The sequence below is a fragment of the Arachis ipaensis genome, chromosome B5 (genome assembly GCF_059453495.1).
Source record: "Arachis ipaensis isolate K30076 ecotype BB chromosome B5, ASM5945349v1, whole genome shotgun sequence".
In the NCBI taxonomy this organism is placed as follows: Eukaryota; Viridiplantae; Streptophyta; class Magnoliopsida; order Fabales; family Fabaceae; genus Arachis; species Arachis ipaensis.
Window position 1 is genome coordinate 132,938,626 of NC_142440.1, and position 26,069 is coordinate 132,964,694.

The window sequence follows — 26,069 nt, forward strand, 5'->3', positions numbered from 1 at the left end:
TTTGTCATTCTGTCGAATCAAGTTGCATTCTCTTTTCTCTCTTTTATGTTAAATTTCTCAGGTGCATCTTTTTCTTGCTGCTCTCATTGCACCTTCAACGTATAGGACGATTGGTCTTTTTTTTTTTTACGGTTAAGACTTGAGAATCATGATCAAGAGATGTGAGAAACAACCAACTTATGTGTGCATGCACACTAAATGATTTATATACAACAATTAGAAAAGGACACAGAATGAATAATATAGCTTGTAATATTATGGATGCAAATAACAACAATAATTAGTCATATTGATATTGGTGACTGATGAGTTTCCTAATAGTAGTGGGCCAGCCATTTATTTATTGTGGTGAAAGTATAATTATTTTAGATCAGAGGGAGTTTAATATAATTGGAAGGGTGAAATGGTGATCAATGGGGAACACGAAGATATAGAGGGATGGAATTGGAAGTGTTTGGGGGAGAGTCCCAAACAGAGAAGGCACTAGAAGAGTTGAGCCACTTGAGAGTAATTTCAGGGTAGTGACGGTCAATAACATCCTTAAGGCTCTCTGTAGAGTTGACCCATTCCAAACCCTTCTTAGTGTATGTCTCTTCATTGAAGTTGCTTGTGAAGAACCTATCAGCTTCTAATCTCCTACAAATTCAATAACTCTTATTAGACCAAAACACAAAGAAGAAATTCAAGACTAATAATAATACTATATATACCTAGATGCCATGAGGAGGAATATAACGAAAGCAGTTTCACTAATAGCGAAGCCTTTAATCTTCTTCTCTGCCATTAAGCCAACCAACAAATCAAGCTCTTCAACATCATCACCATAAACATCTTCTAGTACTTCAATTGCTTCCTTGTCATCTGTTAAATCTTCCCATTTCGAGATTGGTATCAACAATAATGCCCTCCTGAATTGGTTGTATCTTGCTACATTCCTCTCTCTGTCCCTATAAACTGCATCATCACATATATTGATATCATTTTCTATTTTTATTTTTGGCATGTTAGAATAATAGAGGGTAAGGATTATGTATCATACTTTCAAGAACAGGTAGGTCCACGTGATCTGGCCTTTCTGAGCCGTCCAAATTTTGTGGTATGAGATCTCTGAGCCACATTGGATAGTTCCAAAGCTCAAGTGTTCCACAAGCTTGGTGTCCCATTGATACTATTTGACTTGCAACCCCTATCTTTGTTAAAGTCTTCTCTCCTTCTAGTCCAATCAAATTCTTCATAGGAATCCTATGATAATACCAAACCGCAAAGAAAATTTTCGTAACCTTTTCTTAAGATCTGAAAAACATTTAGCAATGAATGTTGATATAACAGTATTACTGATAATAATAAGAAAACGGAAAAAAGTTAATAATAATAATAATAATAATAATAATAATAATAATAATAATAATAATAATAATGTTCATACTCTTTGATTAACGGTGGAGATTTATTGGGGTCAGGAGTGGCAGATATGTCTCTGAGTTGAAGATTATCAGGTAAGAGCGAGTGCATTCTATAAACACTGACAAATTCCTCAGTTAAAGAGTATGGAACACCATGATTATTTGGTCTCTTCAATCCCACAAGTCCTCCTAAGATTGCTCCTCCAACATGTCCAAATGTGTCTTTAAATTTCTTCCCCAACAATCCATACCTTAAGAGCACAATACTTTAAATTAATTCAATAATTAATCAAACATGCATGTACAGCTAATAAACAAAATTTTGTTAATTAGGCACATATAATTTAGAGGATAGTGTTTAGAGATATCAATTGGCCCTCATGCCTGCAATTAGAGTCCTAACAATATATTTTAAGTTGCAAAATTTTGAAATGATTTAAATTTTATATATATATATATATATATATATATATATATATATATATTAAAAGCACACGGTAAAGAATCCTAACAAGCTAATAAGGGTTTCATGATTGAATCTAGTTAAAACGATAATCCAAATTAAGAAAAAAATTATCTTAGTTAATTAAGCATATATAATTAATATTAATGATTGAGAATCCTAATTAATTTTTTTTAATTATTCTCTTAATATTTAAATAGACAAAAATTCAAATATATATGTTATTTTATAAAAATATCAAAAAATAAAAATATTTAAAATTTTTTATTTAAAATTTAGAAGAATAATTAAAAAAAATAGAAGTTTTAATCATGTTCTATAATTAATTAACAAGAGAGTGTTTAGAGATACCAGTTGACCCTCATGCCTGCAAGTAGAGTGTCAGTTTTAAGGAGCTCTACAGTCCAATCAATGGTGTGAATTTTTGCAATTACTGCTGACGTCACCAACCTTGCATGCCTATATATTTCTTCATCATCCAATTCTGGGTAGTTTTTCTGTTTTTAATTTGTGCATTCAACTTCAGATATATCAGACAAAATATTATATTACTCGTAACTGATTTCTAACGGTATCTAACTGCCTCTAATTATCTCTAATCAACTTAAAACTAACTTAACTAACTAGTTAATAAATATTATCGTACCAATATATTAATTATGTGCACACAAAAAAAGTTTTAAATTAGTCAATATAAATTTGTGTATAAATATATATATTGATTAATTTAATTTTTAATATATATTTATATTTTAATATATATTTTATATTAATAGTTGATTTGGTAGCTAATTTTTAATGTACACCTATTATATTAGACATAATATACAGGCGAAATATATAAAACGTGATAGGTTGTAAAATTTAGGGTATGTTAGTTAATTACTACAGAATACATATACATACCTTGAGAGCATCACAGACAGAATTGTGTTCATGAACAAAAAGGGTCTGCAAAGTTGAGACACCAGCCCAACTATTACGAACATCGCCAGAGACTGCAATTCCATTTTCATTATGGAGAAGTTCACCTTCTTCAGATATCTTTATCTTCCCATCTTTGAATGTTCTCAATCTCTTCAAAACTTCTCCATTGCTTCCATATATCACACTTGCATCCCTTCAATTTATTGGTTTTAATAAATTATTAATTAATTAGGTCTTATAAACAGAGACTACTTATAAACAGAGACTACTTATCCCACTCCAACTACGGTGACCAACTAATTTTTTTTTTTTTTAAATTAAGAGTGAGGTTTGAATTCAAAATCTTTACATAAAAATTAAAAAATTATGCTATTTAAATTAACAATTAATTTTATTTTAAAATAAATTAAAATTAAAATTTTAATTGTTATTAATATTTTTTTAATATACGATCTTGGCGATACTATTACAAAAGTGTAATTGACATGCCAACTATCTAAAAAAGAAGTTTAATTGACAATATATAGAGTCTTATATATGTTTGACCTTAAAATAATATATAATGAATATATTTTTATATTAAGTTTTAACTTCGTCTTATGTTTTTTTAATGAATATGGATGGAATCTTTGTTTTTTTTTTAAAAAATTAGATTATACAGTATTATTTTGATGTTATGTATATTATTTGTTTTTTCTAAAGAAAAGAATTCAATACATTAAAAGTAGAGTTTATTATTATAATAAAAAATTATAAAAAATAAAAAAAATAAAATAGACACTAAAATTCTTAACAACGTACTTTCTATTTTTAACAGTATTCACTATTATAGGAAAAATATAGAGAAATAATGTATACAGTGAACAATAGTTTAAAAAAAAGTTAAATTTAAAATTAAAATTAAAATTTTTAATTAATTAAATAATTATTATCATATTTTAAAATTTTAAAAAAATTAAGATTAGCACATAAACTACTACGTATAGTTACACATTCACATATGGTACATTTTATACCCCACAACCATCATTGTTGTCGCTGCAAAGCTCTTGACACCGCCGTCCCCTCACCGCCGCACCAGGTTCTCCTCCAACCCTATTAGTAACGCCGTTTTGCACCCCCTCACCGGCGTTTAGCTCTCCCGCAACGGTCATCGTCGTCACCGCAAAGCTCTTGACGTTGTTGCCTCCCTCACCACCGCACCAGATTCTCTTCCAACCCTGTTAGTGGCGCCGTTTTTGCACCCTTCACCCGCTTATCCATGTCAAAGTGGTTCTTGTTAATGGCGGCCATTATGAACTTGTCGCACTCAGGCTCCATCCATGTCGTCACGAACGACGCCAGATTCAGCCTGAGGTTTGCGTCTAGCATGAGCTCATTATTTATTATTTGGTACGCTGCCTCCTTGAGTTATTTTAGTAGATATGTGGATGATTATTTTTAATTTTTTAGCCGGATGATTATTTGAGTAGGTATGCGAATAGTTATTTTAATTCTTATGTGGATGATTATTTGGTTGGAATGGATCTAGTTAGATACAATAAAGATATGTTGGATGTTCAATTTACTAAGTACGAGGATGATTAAATTTTTGAATTACTGAATGGGATTTTTTGGTTGTGTAATTTTGGTGAAATATTTTCTTAAAATTTTTTTGGGCCAAATTTTCAACCCATTGTTCACGTTGTTCAGATTCTTCGTTGTCTACCTAGCGGAGTTGACTATTATATAGCCACAATCATCTATATAATGGAAAGCATTTCAGATACAACCTTAAAATATTATTGAGATGAGAGAGGGTGAAAGTGGGGTAGAGGGAGTGGCGGTCGGGATGTCAAAACGGTAGAGCATGATGAGCGGAAAAAGGCATCAAATGTGGGTCAGGAGGGCGTAAGGGCCAATGGGAAAGCTGAAGTAGGCGGAGGAGGGCAGAGAGATGGGAAACCTAGCATGCATGATACCTATGTCTCTAAAGATTTTATTAGAGACAAAGTGGTGGGTGAGGTGGCACCGAAGCCATTGATCATGAATGACGTGTTGGATGGGGATAGATCGGTTGTGGTCATCGAGAGGCAAGGATGCATCCAAACCGAAGTTAGTGTTTTCTGAAGAGGGAAGGAAGGTGCTTGCGGAGCCTTGCAAAGACACTATAGTGGTTAGCTTGCTCAGTAAGAACCTTAATTATACGGTCTTGTCTCATAGATTAAGGTTCATCTAGAGGTTCAATGGTGGTGATGAATTCTTGGATGTGGGAATGAATATTTCTTTGTCAAATGTGACCGAAGAGAGGATCGAGAAAAGGTTCTAGTTGGGGGACCATGGATGATAGATGGATTCTATTTGGTAGTCAAACCTTGGTCTTTTGATTTTTGTCCGACAGAAGAATTTTTTGGATGTACTCTTGTTTGGATTTGCTTGACGGGCTTGAAGATTCTATATTACTAGGAAAAGGCCATGCGGTGGATTGCGATGATGATTGGTACTCCGATCAAAGTCGATGTCGCAACCAAGGAAATGGAAAGGAGAAAATTTGCACATACATGTGTACATATAGACTTGGGTGTACTAATTATTGATGAGATGATGTGGTCTATAAGGTGGAGTATGAGCATTTAGAACTTATTTGTGATACATGCAAGTGTTATAGACACGTCGCGGCTAACTGCAAGTCGAAGTTAAAAAATAAGACGGTGAAAACGGGAGCGGATAAGCCACCGGAGAAGCATTTTCCGAGGACTACAAATTCCAACGATGGAAAAATACAGTGAGACGTTATTTTTGAAAGTGATTTGCCTGTTACCGAAGAACATGGAAAGGAGGATTCTTCGCATGATTTGTTGCATGGAAAGGGAGGCAAAGATCATACCAATAGTCACATAGAAGTTGAAGAAGAGCAGACCAGGGTTATTAATAAAAAAAAAGACTGTAAAGGACCATGTCAATATAGTGCCTGGGCCCAATGTTATGAAGCCCAATTCTAAAAAACTTGTTTTTGTGGTAAATACGGGTAGAAAGACAAAAAGCTTTAGGTTCTCTAAAGCTCCTAAGTCTAGGAGTGTTAAAAAATATGTTAATGTGAATACTATTCATCCTTCTTCATACAGTGGCATTAAAGCAGGGCCAAGTGGGACTAAGCATGAGACCCCTTCTCAAAGCATGGTCAAGAAGCGTCTCAGACAAGTTTCCTTTCAAAGTTCACTGCAAGATTACAGAATCTTGGAACATGAAAAGAAGAAAGAGAAATGAGAGCAAAGTGTTAATGTTAAAAAGGTAAAGAAAAATGAGGTGGTCGAATAGAGGGTTCAGGATCTCTGAACCAGGTAGTGTTCTTATCACCCCCTTTCTATTATTGTTGTTATGGATAGTAATAAATTTAGCATCATAGCGTGGAATGTGAGGAAGCGTCTAGGAGCTTAGCTCGTGTACATTTCAAGAAAAATGTGAAAAATTTTCATCCTTTCTTTTTTATTGTTATTGAAACCCATATTATCTTTGAGAAGATGAAGTATTTTTGGGAGAATCTGAAATATTGTAATGTTAGTATCTCTGAAGTTAGAGGTTAGAGTGGTGGCTTTTGGATTTTGGTGGATAAATCCTAGGGACAAAGCAAAATTGTGAATATCACTGATCATTGTGTTGCTTTTGAAGTAATAAAAGGATCTTGTATGTGGACATGTAGCGTGGTGTATGCCCACCCCCAAACTCAGTATTGGCCAGCTCTTTGGGATTACCTTAGATAGTTGGTCACTAATATATCTAGTCCTTAGTTAGTACTAGGTAACTTTAATGAAGTGTTGCCTTCGAATGAGATTAAAGGAAGGATCTTTAATGCTAATAGAGCTTATGTTTTTGCTTCTACCATGGATGATTGTGGTTTGATGGATATGGGATCTAAAGGGAGGAGATATTCTTGGCATCGAATAGTCAAGGGAGGATTGGATATAGCAAAGAAATTGGATGATGATTTTATTAATAGAGATTGGCACCTTCTGTTCCCTGAGATTTTTTTGTGATATTTTAGGCAGATACAATTCTGACCATTTGCCCATTCTTATCAAATGTCGGCTAGATGGTGTCAAGCAAAAAATGAACCAACCTTTCAGGTTTCAAGCCGCGTGGACCACTCACCTCTTGTTCCATGATGTAGTTCATAAGGCTTGGAACTCTGAGTGTCCGGATGTTTTTAAAAGTCTTTTTGTTGTAAGAAGAGATGCTCAAAGGTTTAATTCTGAGATTTTTGGCAATATTTTTATCAAGAAAAGAGAGTTATAAGGGCATATTAATAGTATTCAGTTATCCTTAGGATGCTCTGACGACCCTCATCTCAAAGAGGAAGAATCTCGGCTTCAGCGGGAATTAAATGCTATTGTTTTAAGGGAGGAGCTTTTTTGGTACCAGAAATCTAGAGAGAAGTGGGTGAGATTCGGGGATAAAAATACTAATTTTTTTCATCTCCAAACTATTGTCAGACGAAAGAGAAATAAAATTCACACTCTTGTACTTGAGGATGGTACTTGGTCCAATGATGTGAATGCTCTAAAGAATGAAGTCAATAATTTTTTTTAGAAACTCTTTTGTTCTAGAGAAGAGGTGGAGCTTGATTGTCTTGAGGATGTTCCTCTCCCTCAGCTTAATTATGAAACATGTGAGTCTCTTGTCAAGCCAGTTTCATTTGAGGAAGACAAATGCGCTGTTATAGATTTGGGTGCCTTTAAAACTCTTTGGCCGAATGTATTCCAAGCTGTGTTCTTTAAGAAATATTGGGAGAATGTTGAAAAAGATGTATGAATGTGTCTTTAGAGCCTTTTTTGGAGAGGTTTTGGACACATCTATTTTTGAAACCTTGATTGCGCTCATTTCTAAAGTGGGTAGTCCTACAGTTATGAAGGATTTTCAACCTATAAGCTTGTGCAACGTTATTTATAAGATTATAACCAAGGTGTTGGTTAATCGCCTCTACCCTTTCCTAACGGATGTTATTGGTCCACTTTGAGGGGGGGGGGGGTTTCATACCAGGAAGAGGCACAAGTGAGAATATTATTATTGCTCAGGAGATTCTTAACTTCATGCGAAAAACTAAATCGAAGAAAGAAACTATTGCTTTTAAAATAGACCTTGAGAAGGCTTATGACAGAGTAGATTAGATATTCCTTTAGCTTTTACTTCAACTTTTTGAATTTTTTGACAGTATTATTACTTTGATCATGATATGTGTCTATTCCTCATCTCTCTCAATTCTTTAGAACGGTGAGAGGTTACAGAGTTTTAACCCCCAGAGAAGTATTCGACAAGGTGAACCACTTTCTCCTTACCTATTTGTCTTGTGCATGGAATGGTTGGCCTACCAAATTTTTCATCTCGTGGCTAATGGATCTCGGATCCCTGTTGCTATATCTAAGGGAGGACCAAGAATTTCTCACCTTATGTTTGTTGACTATCTTCTTCTCTTCTATAAAGCAACTAGGTCCCAAGTTGTAATTGTTATGCAGATTCTTGATCTTTTCACAAAGCTTTAGAGAAGGTCAATCTTTTTAAGTATAAAGCTCTTTTCTCTAAACTTATCTCGCAGAAGAGGAAAGAAGTTTTATCATGGATTTTGCATATTCACTTCACTCAAAATTTGGACAAGTATTTAGGAATAAATATTGGTCATGAAAGAGTGGCTAAGAAAATTGTTTATGAGGTCTTAAATAAGGTTCAAGGCAGGCTTGCTAATTGGAAGAGTCATCTTTTCAACAAGGTGGGTAGGTTGTGTTTGGTCAAATTAGTATTATCTTCGATTCCAATTTATCAAATGCAAGTCTCTTACTTCCCGACTCATGTCTGTGAAAAAATTGATTCGTTGGTGCGACAATTCTTTTGGAAGGGGCAAGCAACAAGGAGGGGCTTATCTCCTGTGAAGTGGGAAAAAGGTTGTGACACTGAAGAAATATGATGGCCTTGGAATGAGAGATTCGCAACGTGTGAATATTGCTCTTTTAGGAAAGTTTATTTGGAAAATGCTTCACTGCCATGACAAGTTCTAGGTCCAGGCTATATACAACAAGTATCTCTCTAATGGCTGAGGTTGGGAGGCTACGTGTGGAGCTTCTCATGTGTGAAAAAGCATAGTTAAAGCCTTTAAATACTTGAAAGATGGTTTTGAGTAGAGTTGCGGTAATAGACATCAATCCATGTAGTTTGATTCTTGGTCCTCTTTCGGGAAGCTCTATGATATCATTCCGTATATTCATATTACTGACATTAATCTATCAGTTAATCATGTAATTCATAATGGAACTTAGAACGTTGATAAACTTTATTCTCCTCTGTCTGATCATGTTAGGTTGTCTCTTGCAAGCTTGCCTATTCCAAGATTAAATTCGAGTGGAACAAGATAGTTTTGGAACCTTTCCGCTTCGATTGCTTATAGCACCAAAAGTGGATATTAATGGCTTACTAAAAGGAAATTTCATTGGGATGAAACCCAAAATTGGAATTGGTTATGAAAAACGTTTATTCTGGAGAAGATAAGGTTGTTGTTATGGATGGCCCTCCATGATGCAGTTCCCACAAATAAGTTTCGGTGCTTCAGAAGTTTAGCTTCCAATAATTCTTGCTCCCGATGCGGGATCTCTCCTGAGACAATTTCTCATTACCTTCGTGACTGTGATAAAGCTAAGGATGTTTGGTATATTCTTGATTGATCTGTTCTTGTGAATAATGCTTCGTTAGATTTGGTTGCTTGGATTAAGAAAATTATTAACGGTAGGAAAGGCCTAGTTGCGGCAGGGGTTTGGTGGATTTGGAGGTATAGATGTCAAGAGATTTTTAATCCCAGTGAACCTTGGTCAAGTATGAAGGTTGCTATGTTAGCCGGGAGCTTGAATAAAGAGTTGAGTTCTTGTAGAAACAACCATTACCTAGCCTTTAGTGATGAGTGGACTTATATTTGGACAATTCTTCCCAATAATTTCTTCAAAGTTAATTGTGATACAAGCATAATCAAGGATGATCAGCTGGCGGGTTTTGGGTGTGTCTTGCGAGATGATAGAGGAAAATGGATTCTCGGTTGTTCAGGCTCACTTTTTCCTTGGCCAGTGTATCATTGTGAATTAATGGCAGCTTGGCATGGCTTAATTTTAGCTTGGGAAGCTAGTTGTAAGAATGTAATTTGTGAATGAACTCCTTTTAACCCTTCCTGGTCCTAAAAAATATTTTCAGTCATAGCACAGTGATAAATCGAGACATTGTGGTTATACTCCATGATCTCTTGTTAGAAAACTGAGAGGTTCAGTTTCAACTTATTTAAATACGAAACAAATTGTATGACAGATTATATGGCTAAAATTACTGCTAAACGCAATACGACTCATGTTTGAATAGAGTCTGAGGATGCGTTGAAAAAGATTTTGCAGAAAGATATAATTTTTGTTAATTAATATTTGAGTTCTTTAAATTTGTGTTCTTTTTTCTTTTCTTGTTATTTTTATCAAGATAAAAAAAATCACAATCATCTGTCAATTCTCTTTACTCGAATAAATTGTAAACAATTTTATTAATATTTATGTATATTTGTATTTTTTGAAAAAAAATTTTGAAAATAGCTTTTCTATTAATATTCATGGATATATGCGAAAATCAATGTCTTTTTTTAAAAAAATTGATAATAAAGACTTATAATAAAAAAATCGCATTTTTCTTAATAAAATTAGAGAAAGAAAAAGGATGTCTGTCTTTTCAATTGGAAAATAGTAGTTAGATTGGTAGTAGGAAAGTAGGATTTAGATTCAAACTCTAATTCTATTTACGTATTTAAATTTTTTCTAAAATTAAATATTCTATTCGAACATTGATAATTTTTTAATCTTAACTCTATTACACCTTAAAATATTCTGTCCATTGTTATAGTTAAGAGTGGTAATAAGTAGGGTATGATAGAATTTGGACCCAGCCTTAATCTTATTCGTAGGTTGAGATTTTTATATAAACTCAATCCTACTTTATTCGCGGATTAAGAATATTCCAACCTTAACTCTACTCTTTCTTAATCTGCGAGTACCCGATTCTATCCGCGAATTTCAAAAAAGATAGAATATGATTATATAACTTGATGATAATTTAAAATAGAGCAGACTTTTATGTAAAATAAAAATATTAAATTATTAATTAATAATTTTTTTAATGGCTAAAGATCTTTTGTATTTATTGAGAAGTCTTTAATTCAATATCCACTTAAAACATATTTTTATATAAATATATAACATATGCATATATAGAGTGTCGATTGATTGAATAGAATTGAGATTCAACCCATATTCTACCTAATCTGCACAAAAATCATACCCACACTCTATCTTATCTATTATAAATCAGATTAACAACTCTACCCAACCGAATAAAATTCAATTGAATACCCACAAATAAAATATACATTGCCACCCCTAAGTCTACAGTCTACAGCCCACCCACGCATCATGACAAAATTATACTGCAAAACTATACTTCCCTTGCTGCAATCAACTCAATGCTACTCAGCACATCCTCAGGTATTGAGTTTGCCAAACATAATCTTATCAAGATATCATGCCCATGTGAAGGGGCCCCGGTATTTAGAAATCGTATCATTAAAATATAATACTTTTTTCAGGGTTAAATATAACTTTTTTCTTTCTTCAAAAGTAAGTTATTAATTTAATTTCTAAAAGATAAAAATGTTGCTTGGCAATTTTTTTTTTTTAAAGATAGATGTTTTGGTTAGCTATTGATATCCCAATAATAATTCCATTTTTATTCATTATTTTAATATTTAAATTAATATTAACAAAAGACATGTTAAACTTTAAATTGCCAGTCTTTTAATCTTGAGGGTTATTAAATTGATATTTCGCTGAAAAATTAACAAAATGTAGTTTATTTATTTCAGAATGTTTTGGGAATAGTAGTTTTTAATAATTCTAGTCAATATTTAATTAGTATAAATATTAATAAATATTAATACAAATTATATTAATTTATATATATATAAATTTTAATAAATATAAATATAAACTACATATTTTTTATATATAAATTCTTATATATAAATATAAATATAAATTATTATTGATAAAATACTAACTCGAAATAATAATATTTATTGTTCATACAATATTACTGTACGAAATTAAGTTTTCTCCCTTATTTTTTTTTCTTGGGGGTGGGGGAATTGTGTTTGGTTGATGCAAGTCTTAATCCCACTTTCATCTACTTTAATTTATTATTAACGTTGAATTTTATATTAAATCAAACTGAATATTACTACATAGATCAAAATATTCTTTTAAAAGGTAAAATAGAAAGTTTAAGGTTTAAAAAAAGAACCCAAATCACTTTTGTAAATATAGTTATAAAAATCGGATCAAATTGACTAATTTGATCGAAAAAATAGTAAATAAAAAAATTTTAAAATTAATAAAAATATAATTTAAATTTAAGTTTTTATTATTTTATATATTAATTATTAATTATATAGTAAAATATATAATAATTTTTTAGATATTATTTTAATTTTATACTCACTTATATTTAAATTAATTATTTTTTTATTATTTATAATTATTAATATAAATATAATTAAATATACATAAATAAAAAAATTAAATATTTTTTTAATTAATTATAATATAATTATTTTTTTATAATTATATGATATTTATTAATATTATTTGTTAATAAATACATATAGTATATATAATAATATAATAAATATAAACTAATTAATTTATTGTTAAAATAAAAAATAGTTACTTTAATATAAAAATAAAATTAAATTTTTATTACAAAAAATTTTAAAATTTTATATATTTATTTAATAATAATTGAATTATAATTTATAAATTATAATTTGTTAAAATTTAATTATTTTAAAATATTAATAAAAATATATATTTTAAATTTTAATTTTAATTTTTTATTATTTTATATTTATATAAAATTAATTTTATCGATTCAACTAATGATTTATTAGTTAAATTAATAAATTAATAAATTAATAATTTAATTGATTTGATTAATGAGTTGATTTTGATAACTATGCTTATAAAAAAAAATATAAAAAACGTGTTCCTTATTAGCAAGTACCAAGTAGCAGCAAATTAAATCATCACACAACAATATGCAACCAGGTCTAATGAGGTTGTTAGAGTTTGACCCACATTATTGTGATATGACAAGAATCGAATACTCACCGCTATATTATTCACTGTTAAACCTGATAATTGAGGGGCTATACGTTATAATCGCAAATATTAATGCATTTTAGAAAAAAAATAAAAATGTAATTTTCTTTTAATAAATAACAGAACAATCACTAATCTAAAAAAAATTGTTCCAACTGAATTAAAAAAGAAATTAAAAGAGATAAGAGTTAAAGCGCATCTTAAATTTTAAAGCTAAACTTTAAATATTAAATTCTAAATATTAAGTATTAAATCACAAAATTTTAAATTATTTTATATTTTAAATTATAAATTCTAAAATCTAAATCATACATTTTAAATTTGAGTCATTAATATAAAATATATATAATCAACAAAAAATTAAAATTTATTTAACAAAAAATATAATATTATTTGTAATAAATTTATTTGTTTTTATTTATGAATGTATGAAGCTAATAAAAGGCCTTTTACATGCATGTGTATATATGCGTCGTCATAATTATTATTACTAACAGATAGTAAAGCATGAATAGATAGAGTCATATAAATCTCTTACCACCATGGTGTTCGAATGTTCTTAGCTCCAGTCTTGATTTCATAAGAGCCTGTTGGAATTTCCTTTGTTTTGTAGAACCTGAAAGACTTAAGTGGGCATTCATCTGCAACTTCTCTTGCCGCTGTCACTTCAATCTGCATTCCAATATTATTTATCAACTTACAACTCAGGAAGAGAAAAAAAAAAACACACATATATAATACATATAAATCAAGCATGTTTATATGTTAGTTTAGACGATGAAGTGGGTGGCTGAAATCTTCTCTTTAACTACTGAAAACTTCTGCAAAAAGATTCATTGTAAGTATGATTATTTAGAAATTATTAATGTTAGGTTAATTTATAAAATTAAAGTGGATTAGACCTACTTTTATAGGAAGAAACAAGTAATATCTACTATAATGTTTGTATCGATTAATGTTGGAAAATCTTAACAAATGTTTAAATAAAAATCTGTCTAACAGCAGAAGTACTAAAAATAATTTTTTCACAACATGTGCGATTAAATAGGCAATACCAAAGATACTCTAAGCAATAAATATAATAGCAAAAATAAAATAATCAGATAACAGAATTTTAACGTGTAAAAACTTCTAAAAGGAGGGACAAAAACCTACAAGACTTATTCTAATAAAATCATTTACTATTAAAATAATAGATACATAAACAGTCTTTCTAATAGTGCTAGGACATCTCAATAATTAATAAAATATATTATCAACACTGATATAATCAACATAAACGCTCTACAAAATAAATATTTTAAATTAAACAAAAAAATAATATAATTAACAACTATCTTAATATTCTTCTCTATACCAAAAATAACATACTAAAATTTCATAAAAAATAGAATAAATTTATCGATTCAATCGGATAAAAAATGAGTTATCATTTTCTCCCAAATTCTTTCTTTTCCTTGGACGAATGACGTTGCTTTTTTTTTTTTTCTTTCTTTCAAAACGAAAGAAGCTAAACTATCTTTCTCTCTCGTGGCTTAAACGCGCCACTTTCTTTCATTTATTTTTTTGTTTTGTTTTAAAAAGGTTGTGTGCCCACTTGAAATTGAGACCCACCAACAATCAATACATCATAGACTTGAATAATGAACTCAAGATTTTATCAATTATTTCTTTAATTTACGTGCATAATTTTTTATGTTTGGTTTAGTATTGGAGAGGGAAAAAGTGCACTTAAGTATTTCTTTAATCTAGCTATAATGTTTTAAATTGTTTTAAAAATGCATGTTTGGTTTAAGTTTTAATTTTAAAATGCGTGTTTATCTGAATTCTATTTAAAAATTTATTGTTAATTAATAAATTGTTGTATATATAAAGCAAAATAATTATTTTAGAATTAAGTGAGAATTAGGTTCTTAAAAATTTTGACTTAGAACTAATTAATCCTACAAAAATTTTATTTAGTACTCCACAATAACAAACGATAGACATGTTATGTCTTTCTATCAATTTATTATGTAAAATTTAATGATGGTGCTTATACATATTGTTAACTACTATAACGTGTCTATTTATGAAAGAATATCACATGGATAATAATTTTTGGAACGAAATTTTATCAATTTTAATAGAATTTGTGGTAAATAAAAAACAGTTGATAAATATTATATAAACACTCAAAAAATAATAAATAATTTGCTGTCTACAATTATATAATTCTTATATTCATGTGACAACAACTAAATATATTACTACCATAAATAATGAAATACATTAACTCTATTTCGTATTGTATTATTCATTGACAAAAAAAAAAGCATACATGTCTACTTACCATTTATTATTATAAAAATTTTAATTAATTTTTTTAAAAAAACTAACTATTTTAGTCGAAATTTTGGAGTATTCTTAGTTATCACCTTACTCATTATTTTATAGGCATAATTATTTCGGAGGGTTAAGTACTTTTTTCGTCCCTAAGGTCTGAGGTCAAAATCAAAATCGTTCTCGAGATTTTTTTGTTATTAAAATCATCATTAACGTTACAAAACGTTATAAAATTGTCATTTTAAACATAATAATTTTTGAAATGACACAAATACCCTTTTCCTATTATTACTAATTACCCCAGTCTCACCCATCCATTACCCCCACCCCTTCCTACTGCACCTAAAACAGACAAACTAAAACGAAAAAAAGAAACAAAAGAAGAAGAAGAAAGAAAAGGAAAGAAAGAAGAGGGAGGCGACGCCGGAGAAGAGGGTGGCCTTCTACGGCGAGGAGACATCAGCAGTTGCTTCGTCAGGGGGATGGCAACAGGTCAGAGTCGGGGGCTTGGGTTGCATGGGGGTAACGAGGTGCTCGAAATTCCGTTCGTTGGGGTCGTTGTCGTGGTCTCCAAGGTTCGTCATCACTGAAGACTACAGCCTCTGATGGTACAGTTTCAACCTCTCTCTCTCTCTCTCTCTCTCTCTCTCTCTCTCTCTCTCTCTCTCTCTCTCTCTCTCTCTCTCCCCCCCTTTTGTGTTTTGATTCTCTCTGTTCTGCTTCTTCGAAGGCACATGCATTAGGCATCAGATCCGGTTGCTTCTAGGAGGTCTTTGGCGAGAGTAAAGTCATCTGCTTTAGTGCTCCATGCGTGTGGGAAAGTGGGTGTTGGGTATTCTGGGGTTTGTTTTGAGAGGAAGTGCTCCATCGACTTCTATTGGCTTCTGTGTTTTGTTGTTGCAAAGAAAAATATTGTATTTTTTGTTTGTCTTGGTACAAAATACAGAAAAAAAAAACATTGTGTTTTGTGGTTTGTTGTTGTTTCAATAGCTCTGTGTTTTGTTATTTCTTGGATTTCAGCCAAATTTCTGTTCCATTGTTTCTTCCTTTTACTTGATTTTCTGGATTTCAATCTATTCTTCATTCTTTTATTTTTTCTAATTTTTTCTGTATCATTTTTCTTTGATTTACTTTTTATTTGTTTTTGTTATTGTTGATTTTGGACAGAATTAAGGTTAGATTTGTAATGGTTTTGTTGCAGTAAGAAAAAAAAGGCCAAGATAATAAAAATGTAATGATTAGACTTGTGATTGTTGCTGTTGTTAGATTGTTAATTTATTTTGTAATTATTGGTGTTGTTGAATTGTTAATGTGGTTAAGAGTTAGTAATAAGGGAGAGCATGAGTATGGGAGAAAGAAAGAGAAAAAGGCTCAATGATGATGAAGAGAGTTGGAAGTTAAAAAATAGTAGTGAGCGAAAAATTTTTTAAAGACAAAATAGTCAAAAAAAATATTTTTTACAAACAAAAAAATAAATTTATAATATTTTATAATATTAAAAATAATTTTAATAACAAAAAAAATTCAAAAACAAATTTAATTTTTATCCAAAATCTTAGAGACAAAACCCTTATTTTAGACTTGGACGTTATATTGTTCCAACCAATTATTAAAGAGCCCCCAAATTATTAAGAGCGAGAAACGCGATATGGCGCTTCCCACATGTGGAACACTGCTGTTGGCATTAATTTTGATTGATATGCAAATTTCGATTCTGCTTTGTGTGGCTTTGTCTCATCCATTCCAATTTTCAATGTAGTAAACATGTGATGATATGATATACATTAATTTTATATTTTTTTTGGAAAATATGGAAAGCTACGTACCAGGAAGGAGCAAAAGTTATTGTCTCCCGAGTTACTTCAACAAAATGGAAGCAAAGAATGATGAGTTACAGAAAAACAAATGTTAATTTAATTATGGTTTAAAGTTTTTCATTAAATATACAATTTGCTAAAAATGTTTAAATTTTTTATATAAACCTTTTTATATTAAGACTTTGATTAATACGTATTTTTAGCTAGTTCTATTTAAAAAGAATTCTTTACTTTTCTTATTAAGTATTTCTTTCTAGTTTTAACTTTGTATTGCATTCATTAATTTATATATACTGTTATATTCTTCAGTATTTATTATTAAAAATAAGAGATATTAATGACAATCATAACTAAATATGAAAAAAGAAAATATACTCTGATTATTAATAAAGGGTATTTTAGCTATTTTGTCTTTCTCAAACTTGTATATTTCAATAAAGTTTAATTATTATCTTAATAATTGTGTATAACTAAAAGAAATATTGAGAATGAGAAAGTAAATACACAACTTTTTATATATAGTTTTTTTTTTTAATTTATACATGACTTGAAATATAATATAAAATTTAAATAAAGATTTGGAAAAAATTGTTTCAAAAACATTGGTTAAGAATAAGAGAATAAAAAAAGGTTTTGATTTTTCTAATATGTTTAACACATAAAGACTTTTTTAAAATTTTAATATTTAATTTATATTTTTTGCATTTAGCGAGCTAACACGTTTTTAAAAGAATATATTAATGTTACTAATAATGAAAGTTTTATTTTTTTTTAAGTTTTAATTTTAGTAAATACATAGTAAATGTATTATTAAAATTTTAAATTTTAAATAATATTTAGAAAAAAATTTCAATTAATAATTTTATTCTTAAAATATAGAAAAATTATCAGGTGTTTCTCCAACCAAAAAATGGAACAACATGTTTATGGTACAATCAGTTGTCTAGACTTCTTTCGTCGTGTAGTGAGTCATGAAATGACAAAAATATCTCTCATTATATGTGTTTTGACGTAAATATCTGTTGAAGTAAATAATTTGTAAGCTCCTAGTTTAATAGTGGAGCAATGAAAAATTCTGCTGTAAGTTGGCGGGGTTCTTGCAGCATTTATCATACCATGGTTTGTGTATAAAATGCACCCTCAAGTATATACTCATATCCATCTTCTATATCCATTTCTTTCCACAAACTTAAAATTTTTTCGCATTCAAACCCAATAACAATAACAATTTTCATCATGCACTAAGAAGAGGTGGAAGAGACGTGTAGACGACGATGTTTTTTTTTTTTTTTTTTTTTGCAATCTTTAATTGACTCTTGTATTGTCAAAAGTTCGTGAAAGAGAAAAATATTAGAACTGCTTAAATACAGTGAAATACCAGAACTGCTTCCTAAAATATATGTTAACCAAACTATAATTTTTTTTTATCTAAATTCCAAGGTTCTAAAAATTAGTTTAAATTGGTCGAACCGTGAACAGTCAAATACGGTTCGAACAGAAACCAAAATCGTCAAATTGAAAAATCGGCGTTGGACTGCCGAACCGACCGAAAATCGGTTGGTTGAACCGAATCGTGACCCTGCCAGTTTTTTTTATCCTAACTTCCTAAGTTTTTTAACCATTACCCCTCTCCTCTCCAGTCTCCACAACGGGCAGAAGCAGAACATGAAGCAGCACTCACTTGGACGGCTATACCTTGAGCTTCCGGCGAACTTCTGTCTAGCCACTACCGCTGTCGCAACTTCCGTCCAGTCAACGTTAACCAGCTCTGTTCGCACAGCCAGCTCTGTTTGATCTTCGAAAATTAATATCACCGCCAGCGTCACTTTTCGTCGTGTAGCCACTTCCCGCTGGCATTAGGTCTATTCCAAACTTTCACCCCGTCAGCCACTATCTTGCCTCTTGTCAGCCACTGTTCCCGTTAAATCCGCTTTTTTCCAGGCTTCCAACTTCCCTAGGTATTAATTTTTTCTTTGTAATAATAATTGTTGAATAATTGATTAATTGTTGTTAGTTAACCTTGTTGTTGAAGCATTGATTAATTGTTGAATAATTGATTAATAATTAAATAATTGAATAATTTTGACTGTTGTCTGTTGAGATATATTGAGTTGGAGTGGGTTGCTATGATATTGTAATTGGATTGCTGGTAATTTTAGGTATGGATGCGAGTATCAACCAAAAAACACTTAGGAATAATAATGCAGAGAATAATTCAACTTCAAATCCTATTGCTTTAAATCTGCAGTAAGTTATGGTGAATTTTGATGATTGATGATAAATTTGATTGTTGGTATTTTATGTTTGGTTGTTTGTATTTGTTATTTGACTTTTGAATTTATATTTGAACGAGATTATAATATTTTAGTTTATATAGTACTTTTAATTTGGATAGTATTTTAAAAATTATATTAGGGTCCGTTTGAATAGATTCATAAGTAACTTTTTTTAACTTTTAACTTATGAAAAGGTATAGTATTAATGTCTGATACAATTTTCAAAACAAAATTACAACTTTCTAAAAAGCTATTTTGGTGCTTAAGGAGAAGTTAAAAAAAATGACTTCTCTCATAATAAAAAGATTTTTATCATTTTTCTATTAAAATAAATACTTTTAGAACTAAAAAATCAAATACAAAATAACTTATTTATAAGCTACTTTTAATATAAGTATTTATTATTTAAGCTATTTATTCAAAAATAACTTAATTAAGTTGTTTATCCAAATTGAATCTTAGACTATAATTATATTTTAGTATGTTTATTTATATTTTATTATAAAATATTTTTTTAATTAAATTACAATTAAACTAATTAAACCAATAAACTAATAACTAGAATAGTAACTAGAGTAGTTTGAGGAGGGCTGATTTTTTTTGTATGGAAGAAATATTGGTGTTTTTTTGGAGAATGGGATTATTTAGTGTAATTACAGATGGGTGAATTTTGTAGTTGAAAAGTCAACACGTGAGGGGCGTGGTGCAACACGTGGGGGGCGTGTTGGACACGTGGCAGTATCTTGGCCAACACGTGGAGAGCGTGTTGGACACGTGGCAGCGTATTGTGCAACACGTGGAGGGCGTGGTGCAACACGTAGGAGCGTGTTGAATGAGTTCCACAATATTGTAATACACTTCAAATATCAATATTCAACCAAAACACCATCTCCATTTCCATATTAAAAATAATTTCTGTTTGAGGAGGGGTTCGATTTTCTAAATTTAAGTAATATATTTAGAACGGATCTTTGAATAATCATGCATTATCCGTTATCTTTTTTCTTGGTATTTGTACCTGGTTGGTTTCCTCGAGATGATCGATCCAATCATGTATCATAAACTGAATCCAAGAAGCTGCAATCACATTCAATTGTTTGCCAGTGTCTTTGTACGTTCTACGCGCCAGAAGTTTTGTTGCTACCACACTCGGATCCGGCTTCAGTAACTACGTCCAAATAACTCATCATTATTGAATGAAACATTAATTATGAACTTATGATTATCAATACTATAAATAAGTAAAAATGATTTTTTATCCTTTTCTATTTTCAGCTTCCAATACTTCAATTCATTATGTCTTCACTTTTCCATAACTAAAAATATAACTTATTATAACCAAAATATAAAAGGGTAATAAGCATGCTAAAAGTGAATTTGAGTTACTAGTTGAATAGAGTATATTTAAACTTAAATAAAGATTAAAGAACACTGAAAAGATTTTTAAAATAATATTTAATAAAATTCTGTTAATATATAAAATATTGTAAGAATATTTAAAAGAATAATGATTATAAATTATTAGAAATGTGTAAAAAAGAAATAATGAAAGGTAAAAGAAAACTGAAGATTAGCATTTAGCAAAAGCATTCAAATTTTGTATAAAAAAAAAAATTAAAATGATTATAATTTTATGTGTCAAATAATTTCGTCGTCTATTACTTTTGTTATTGCACTTAGAGTGTTTAACCATATAAATTATAAAACAAAATAATCTTTGAGAATCTTAAACAATAAGTTTTTTTTTTTCACTATTCACAATCACATAGGATTAAATGTCAATTTAATGGTGTGGGGCAAATTTATCCTATAATAGAGTTGTGAGAGACAAATTCGTTGTCTTGTCTCAAAATCTATGTGATTAGACTTTAGAGTGTCTAAGTATGAATAAAAATAATTAAAAGAAAAAATATAAAAAAAATTTATTTAGTTAATATTAGTCAACTTTTTTATAATTCTAAAAATCCTCTTTTTGATATGATTTAGCGTTAAAATTTTATAATTTAAAATTTAGAATTGATGATTTAAGATTTAAAATTTAAATTTTAAAATAAATAAAATAATTTTCAAAGAATGAGTTTATTTTAGCTAAAAAGAAGTTAATTCTCTATAAAAAAAATATCATCTTGATGCTAGAAGTTATGTATCAAATGGAAAATTTTGTCTTTTGTCTAATTAAGAGCGAAGGATATATATATTTTTTATTTTTTATTTTGATGAGGACCTTATTTTTCTGATCAACAGGAAGAACATTTCTGCCAAAGAAAGAGCCTTGGCTTCCAGCAACTTCATTGAAGGGATCATTGTATTCTCCATCAGAAGTTCTGAATGCAAAATCAGAAGGGTTGAACCCAACACCCTTTGGTGGTGTTGTTCCAACGTTGAAGAGGTTGTACTTTTCGTGAATGTGTCTCCGAATCCCCAGATATATTAACCCCAAAATTACAGGTAATTGGTGCCAGATCCCTAACTTGTCAATGGAGTGTATAATCTGTAATAACTCATACAAAAATACAAATAATTAACCAAAAGCTAATTAGAGAATATAAATATCCATAATACCTGACAAAATAATAAGAGTTTAATTTTCATAGACAAACAATATAAAAATTTTTTTTGGCTGACATTATATAGTTAGATGTTAATATAAAATTATTTTTATATTGATAATAATAATAATAATAATAATAATGATGATGATGATGATGAGAAGAAGGAGGAAGAGGGTGTTAAGTTTTTTTACAATGAAGAGAAAAGAGTCGAAGATTGTCATCTTAGCAAATGCTTCATGAAAGTCCTTAAGGATGAATTGGTGTTGGAATCTTGTGGCTAGAACTTTAATTGGAGCCATTACTATAGACCACATGCTTGAACTAGCAAAGTAACACTACTCAGCACTGCTAATCACTTCGATGAACACAATGAATGTGTGTGTGAGTATTATCTTTCGCAAAGCTACCTACGTGACATAGGTATTTATAATCGCAATTCGAAAGGGTAAGAGCTTTTTTTTTTTTTCTTTCTTTCTTTTTGTTTTCGAAGTAATTATTCAAATTAGTTTTTAAAAATTTTAAAATGAGACACTTCAGTTTTTTAAAATTTTAAAATACATAAAATAATCTTTAATATATATTTTATTAGATAATATTGTTGATGTAAAACGTTAATTCACACACATAATTATTAAGTTTTATGTGTGTGAGTTGAATAAATCAACTCCTAAAATAAAATATAAAATAATTTTTAAAAATTAAAAAATTTTAACGATCTTTGAAAAATATCTAAAATTTCAAAATAGTCCATTTAAATATTTTTAATCTTTTTCAAAAGGCAACGTTTTATAATATTTTTGTTAATAAAAAAATAAAATATTATTAAAAAATATATAATAAATAAAGAATACAAAAAATAACGAATATATATTAAAAGATAATTTTACTTATTAACACTAAAATATCATAAAAAATAATATTATTTAATAATTAATATATGATACCTATATCGAGATGATGTAGAAACCATAATAATAATAATAACCAAATCTAAGAGGTTATTAAATTATAAAAGTCATTATTTATATACTTAAACACTTAATAATTAAGATATTGACACTAAATAAACTTAGAAAAATACTTTCAAGTGAAAAAAATTAGATTTTTTTGGCATAACTTTTAATTATAGTAGCACAAATAACTTTAACTACAAGCCTATTTTGTGCAATATTACAGCAACCGAATTCTAAAATTTTTTAAAGAATATGAATAAAACACTTGAATTTCATTTACCAAGACATTTCTTCTTCAAGTATTGCAAAATATTAAGAACTTTATATTAAAATTTTATAAATCATCTACATTGATCTTATAGTTAACCAAAACTTACAAATTTGACTTCATAAATGACTTAGTTCTCATTGCATGCAAGTTCCAATAAAATGATTCCTTCATAATCATTCAAACATTTCCAATTATTTATATATATGAAAAATTTTATGTTCAATGGAAGTTCTCTTATCTCTTTAAATAATAATAGTTCATTTTCTTCATCATCATTAAAGAATGATCATAGAATATGATACCTATAATTAAATTAAACTAATATCTTGTATGATAAAAAGTAAATGAGTTTATTTTTTAAAATTATTTATTTTTGAAAAATTACCTTTTCAAAATTAATTCATAATTTATTTTAAAAATACATAATAAATTTTGTAATAAATAATCAAATTTGAGATAAACAGACCGAAAATGTTAGAAATTAAAATGTATTAAAAATTAATAAAAAATTAGGGTTTGGATATTTTTGTCACACGGAGTCTAACTTTATGGGTATAACATTAATTTCCTTGTTTGATGAATACATTTATCAGCGTTCGTATCTTTCATGGGCATTGTTGTCAAACTCGCGAGTTAACTCGTAAACTCGTACGGGTTTAGGTAGTGGAATCGAATTAACTCAGACACAAACTCGTTTATGGGTAGACTCGGGTAAACTCGGTCAAACTCGCAAGTTTATTCACGAGTCAGCGAGTTTGCTTTGGTTGGCCTTTTTCGCTAAAACGGCGCCATTTTGGGCCAAAAAAAGGGAAGAAAGGAAGCAACGTAACCCTAAATGGCTAAACCTCTCACTTTGCTCGCACTCACTCTTTTCCAAGCCCTCTTCGTCTTCGCGTTTCGTCATCCACGGTCTATCCCTCACCGACGTCCGTCCCCGATCCCTCGCTGTCGTTCGCCGTTTCCCAAACCACCATTCTCTCATTCTCACTCTCTCATTCAGCTCGACACTCTGACTCTCTCACTCCCTCTGTTCTGCATCGAAGAACGGGAACTCGTGGAGCCTCTACCGTCCACCACACTCCCATCACTCGTCGTGTCCTCTGCCGATCATCACGCTTCTGTCGCTCGTCGTGTCCTCAGCCTGTCACTTGTCTGCACAGCACAGCACAGCAACGCCATTGTCAGTTGAGCATAATCTATTCAGCCATTCAGATTTAGCCTTCAGGTATGTTTAAAAAAATTAGTTACTGAATTGATGCATTTGGTAGTTGCTACTTGTTAATGTGAGTTTAATCTATTCTGAATTGCTGCATTTTGTAATTTGTAGTTGTTACTTCTTACTTGTTAGTGTTAGTTAGTTGTTATTGAATCTGAAACTCTAAAATCTGAATTTGTTATTGATATGGATGTTACAATCCAAACATCATAACTTGGCATCATGCATTACAACTCAACTTAATGAGCTATAACTTGGCGAAATGGTATAAATTCGGGATAAAACGCCCGACCATATATCGTAACTCCCCGGCCTAATCATAATAACTCTTCAATATTAACAATTGCCAGAAATATAACCGATCTGCTCTTTTCACCTATAAAGGTATGACATCTCACCTTTTTCAGATATATTAAATTCACAATACTAACTTAAATATTGGAGTGCCTTTTGTAGGTATACTCCCCCTTTGTTCTCTCCACCACGTGATATATCTCTGGACGAAGAGCTTGGACCTTCGAAACCTGTAACTCGGCGTTGAGGACAAGAACTCGGCATCGACTGTCAAGGACCGGCTTATATCCAGGTTATTCACCCAAGAACAATTGGTGCCTACCGTGAGGCTGAGAACATAAAGTCTTTCCTATTCATCAGCCTGAGTACTGTCACGTGCATCCATGGCTGACGCACCTCCACCTACACCATCTGAACTTTTTCGGATGGTAACTGAGCTACAACAAGCCAACCAACGTATGGCGGAGGCGAACCAACGCATGACAGAAGAAAATCAAAGAATGGAGAATCAGATTGCTAAATTAGCGAATGCTCAGATTGGAAACAATAATGATCATCGTGAACAACCAGAGGAGGAAGAACATCAATCCGATCCGACGCACATTTCTGAAACTATTCGAGTTGAAGAAGCTCGGCCTCCACAGAACGAAGAAGCTCGGCCTCCGCAAAACTAGGATGCTCAAATAGAAAATGAGGATACAGAGCCCGATAACACTGTAGGGCCATTCACAGCCGAAGTTATGAATTTCAAGCTACCAAGAAAGTTCACTTTTCCACCGACCTTAACCCCCTACGACGGGTTAGGAGATCCGAAGAAATACCTCAAAATATTCAAATCCACAATGATCATAAACGGTGCTTCCGATTTTGCCTTATATCGTTGTTTTTCATCTTATTTAGACGGCCCTGCACTTGATTGATTTTGTTCTTTGCCTGCAGATTCTATCTCTTGTTTCCAGGAACTAGCAAAGCTTTTTGAGGATAACTTTGCTGGATCTGCAATCTACTTACATGACTCAAACTACTTGAACACAATCAAACAAGGCAAGAATGAAAGTTTGAAGGACTACATGACTTGTTATACAAAAGTCGCCATGAGCATACCAGATCTCCATCCTGAGGTGCATTTGCACGCCATCAAGAGTGGACTCCGACCAGGAAAATTTCAAAAAGCAATTGCAGTAGCCGAGCCAAAGACCCTGGCCGAGTTTCGCAAAAAATCAAAAGGACAAATGGATATTGAGGAACTTTGACAAGCTCAGAAGGTGGACAAACCCCAGTACAAAGACGAGGATAAAACTCGGGACAGTAAGAAAATTTTCAAGCTAACCCCTCGTTATGAGTCATACACTCAGTTCAATACAAAGAGGGAC

The 26,069-nt window shown here is 30.5% G+C and overlaps 1 protein-coding gene across 1 annotated transcript; it reads right to left on the minus strand.

Annotated features, from left to right (window-relative positions):
* Positions 1–225: 225 nt before the first annotated feature.
* Positions 226–22,361, minus strand: LOC107643991 (alpha-dioxygenase PIOX). The gene is made up of 10 exons (XM_016347753.3): positions 22,154–22,361; positions 21,635–21,901; positions 20,429–20,578; positions 13,531–13,664; positions 2,773–2,986; positions 2,218–2,363; positions 1,427–1,654; positions 1,040–1,242; positions 711–954; positions 226–636 (listed from the first exon to the last, which is right to left on the minus strand). Exons 1-10 carry the CDS (start codon positions 22,274–22,276, stop codon positions 411–413), a joined length of 1,935 nt encoding a protein of 644 aa, XP_016203239.1. The 5' UTR covers positions 22,277–22,361; the 3' UTR covers positions 226–410.
* Between the last annotated feature and the right edge of the window lie 3,708 nt (positions 22,362–26,069).

Coding starts and splice junctions, on each gene's coding strand:
- LOC107643991 (XM_016347753.3), bottom strand. CDS start 22,276: ATGTGGTCTATAGTAATGGCTCCAATTAAAGTTCTAGCCACAAGATTC. Junction 13,665..20,428: donor ATCTCGAGGAAACCAACCAG/GTACAAATACCA, acceptor ATTGGAATGCAG/ATTGAAGTGACAGCGGCAAG. Junction 1,243..1,426: donor TCTCCACCGTTAATCAAAGA/GTATGAACATTA, acceptor GTATTATCATAG/GATTCCTATGAAGAATTTGA.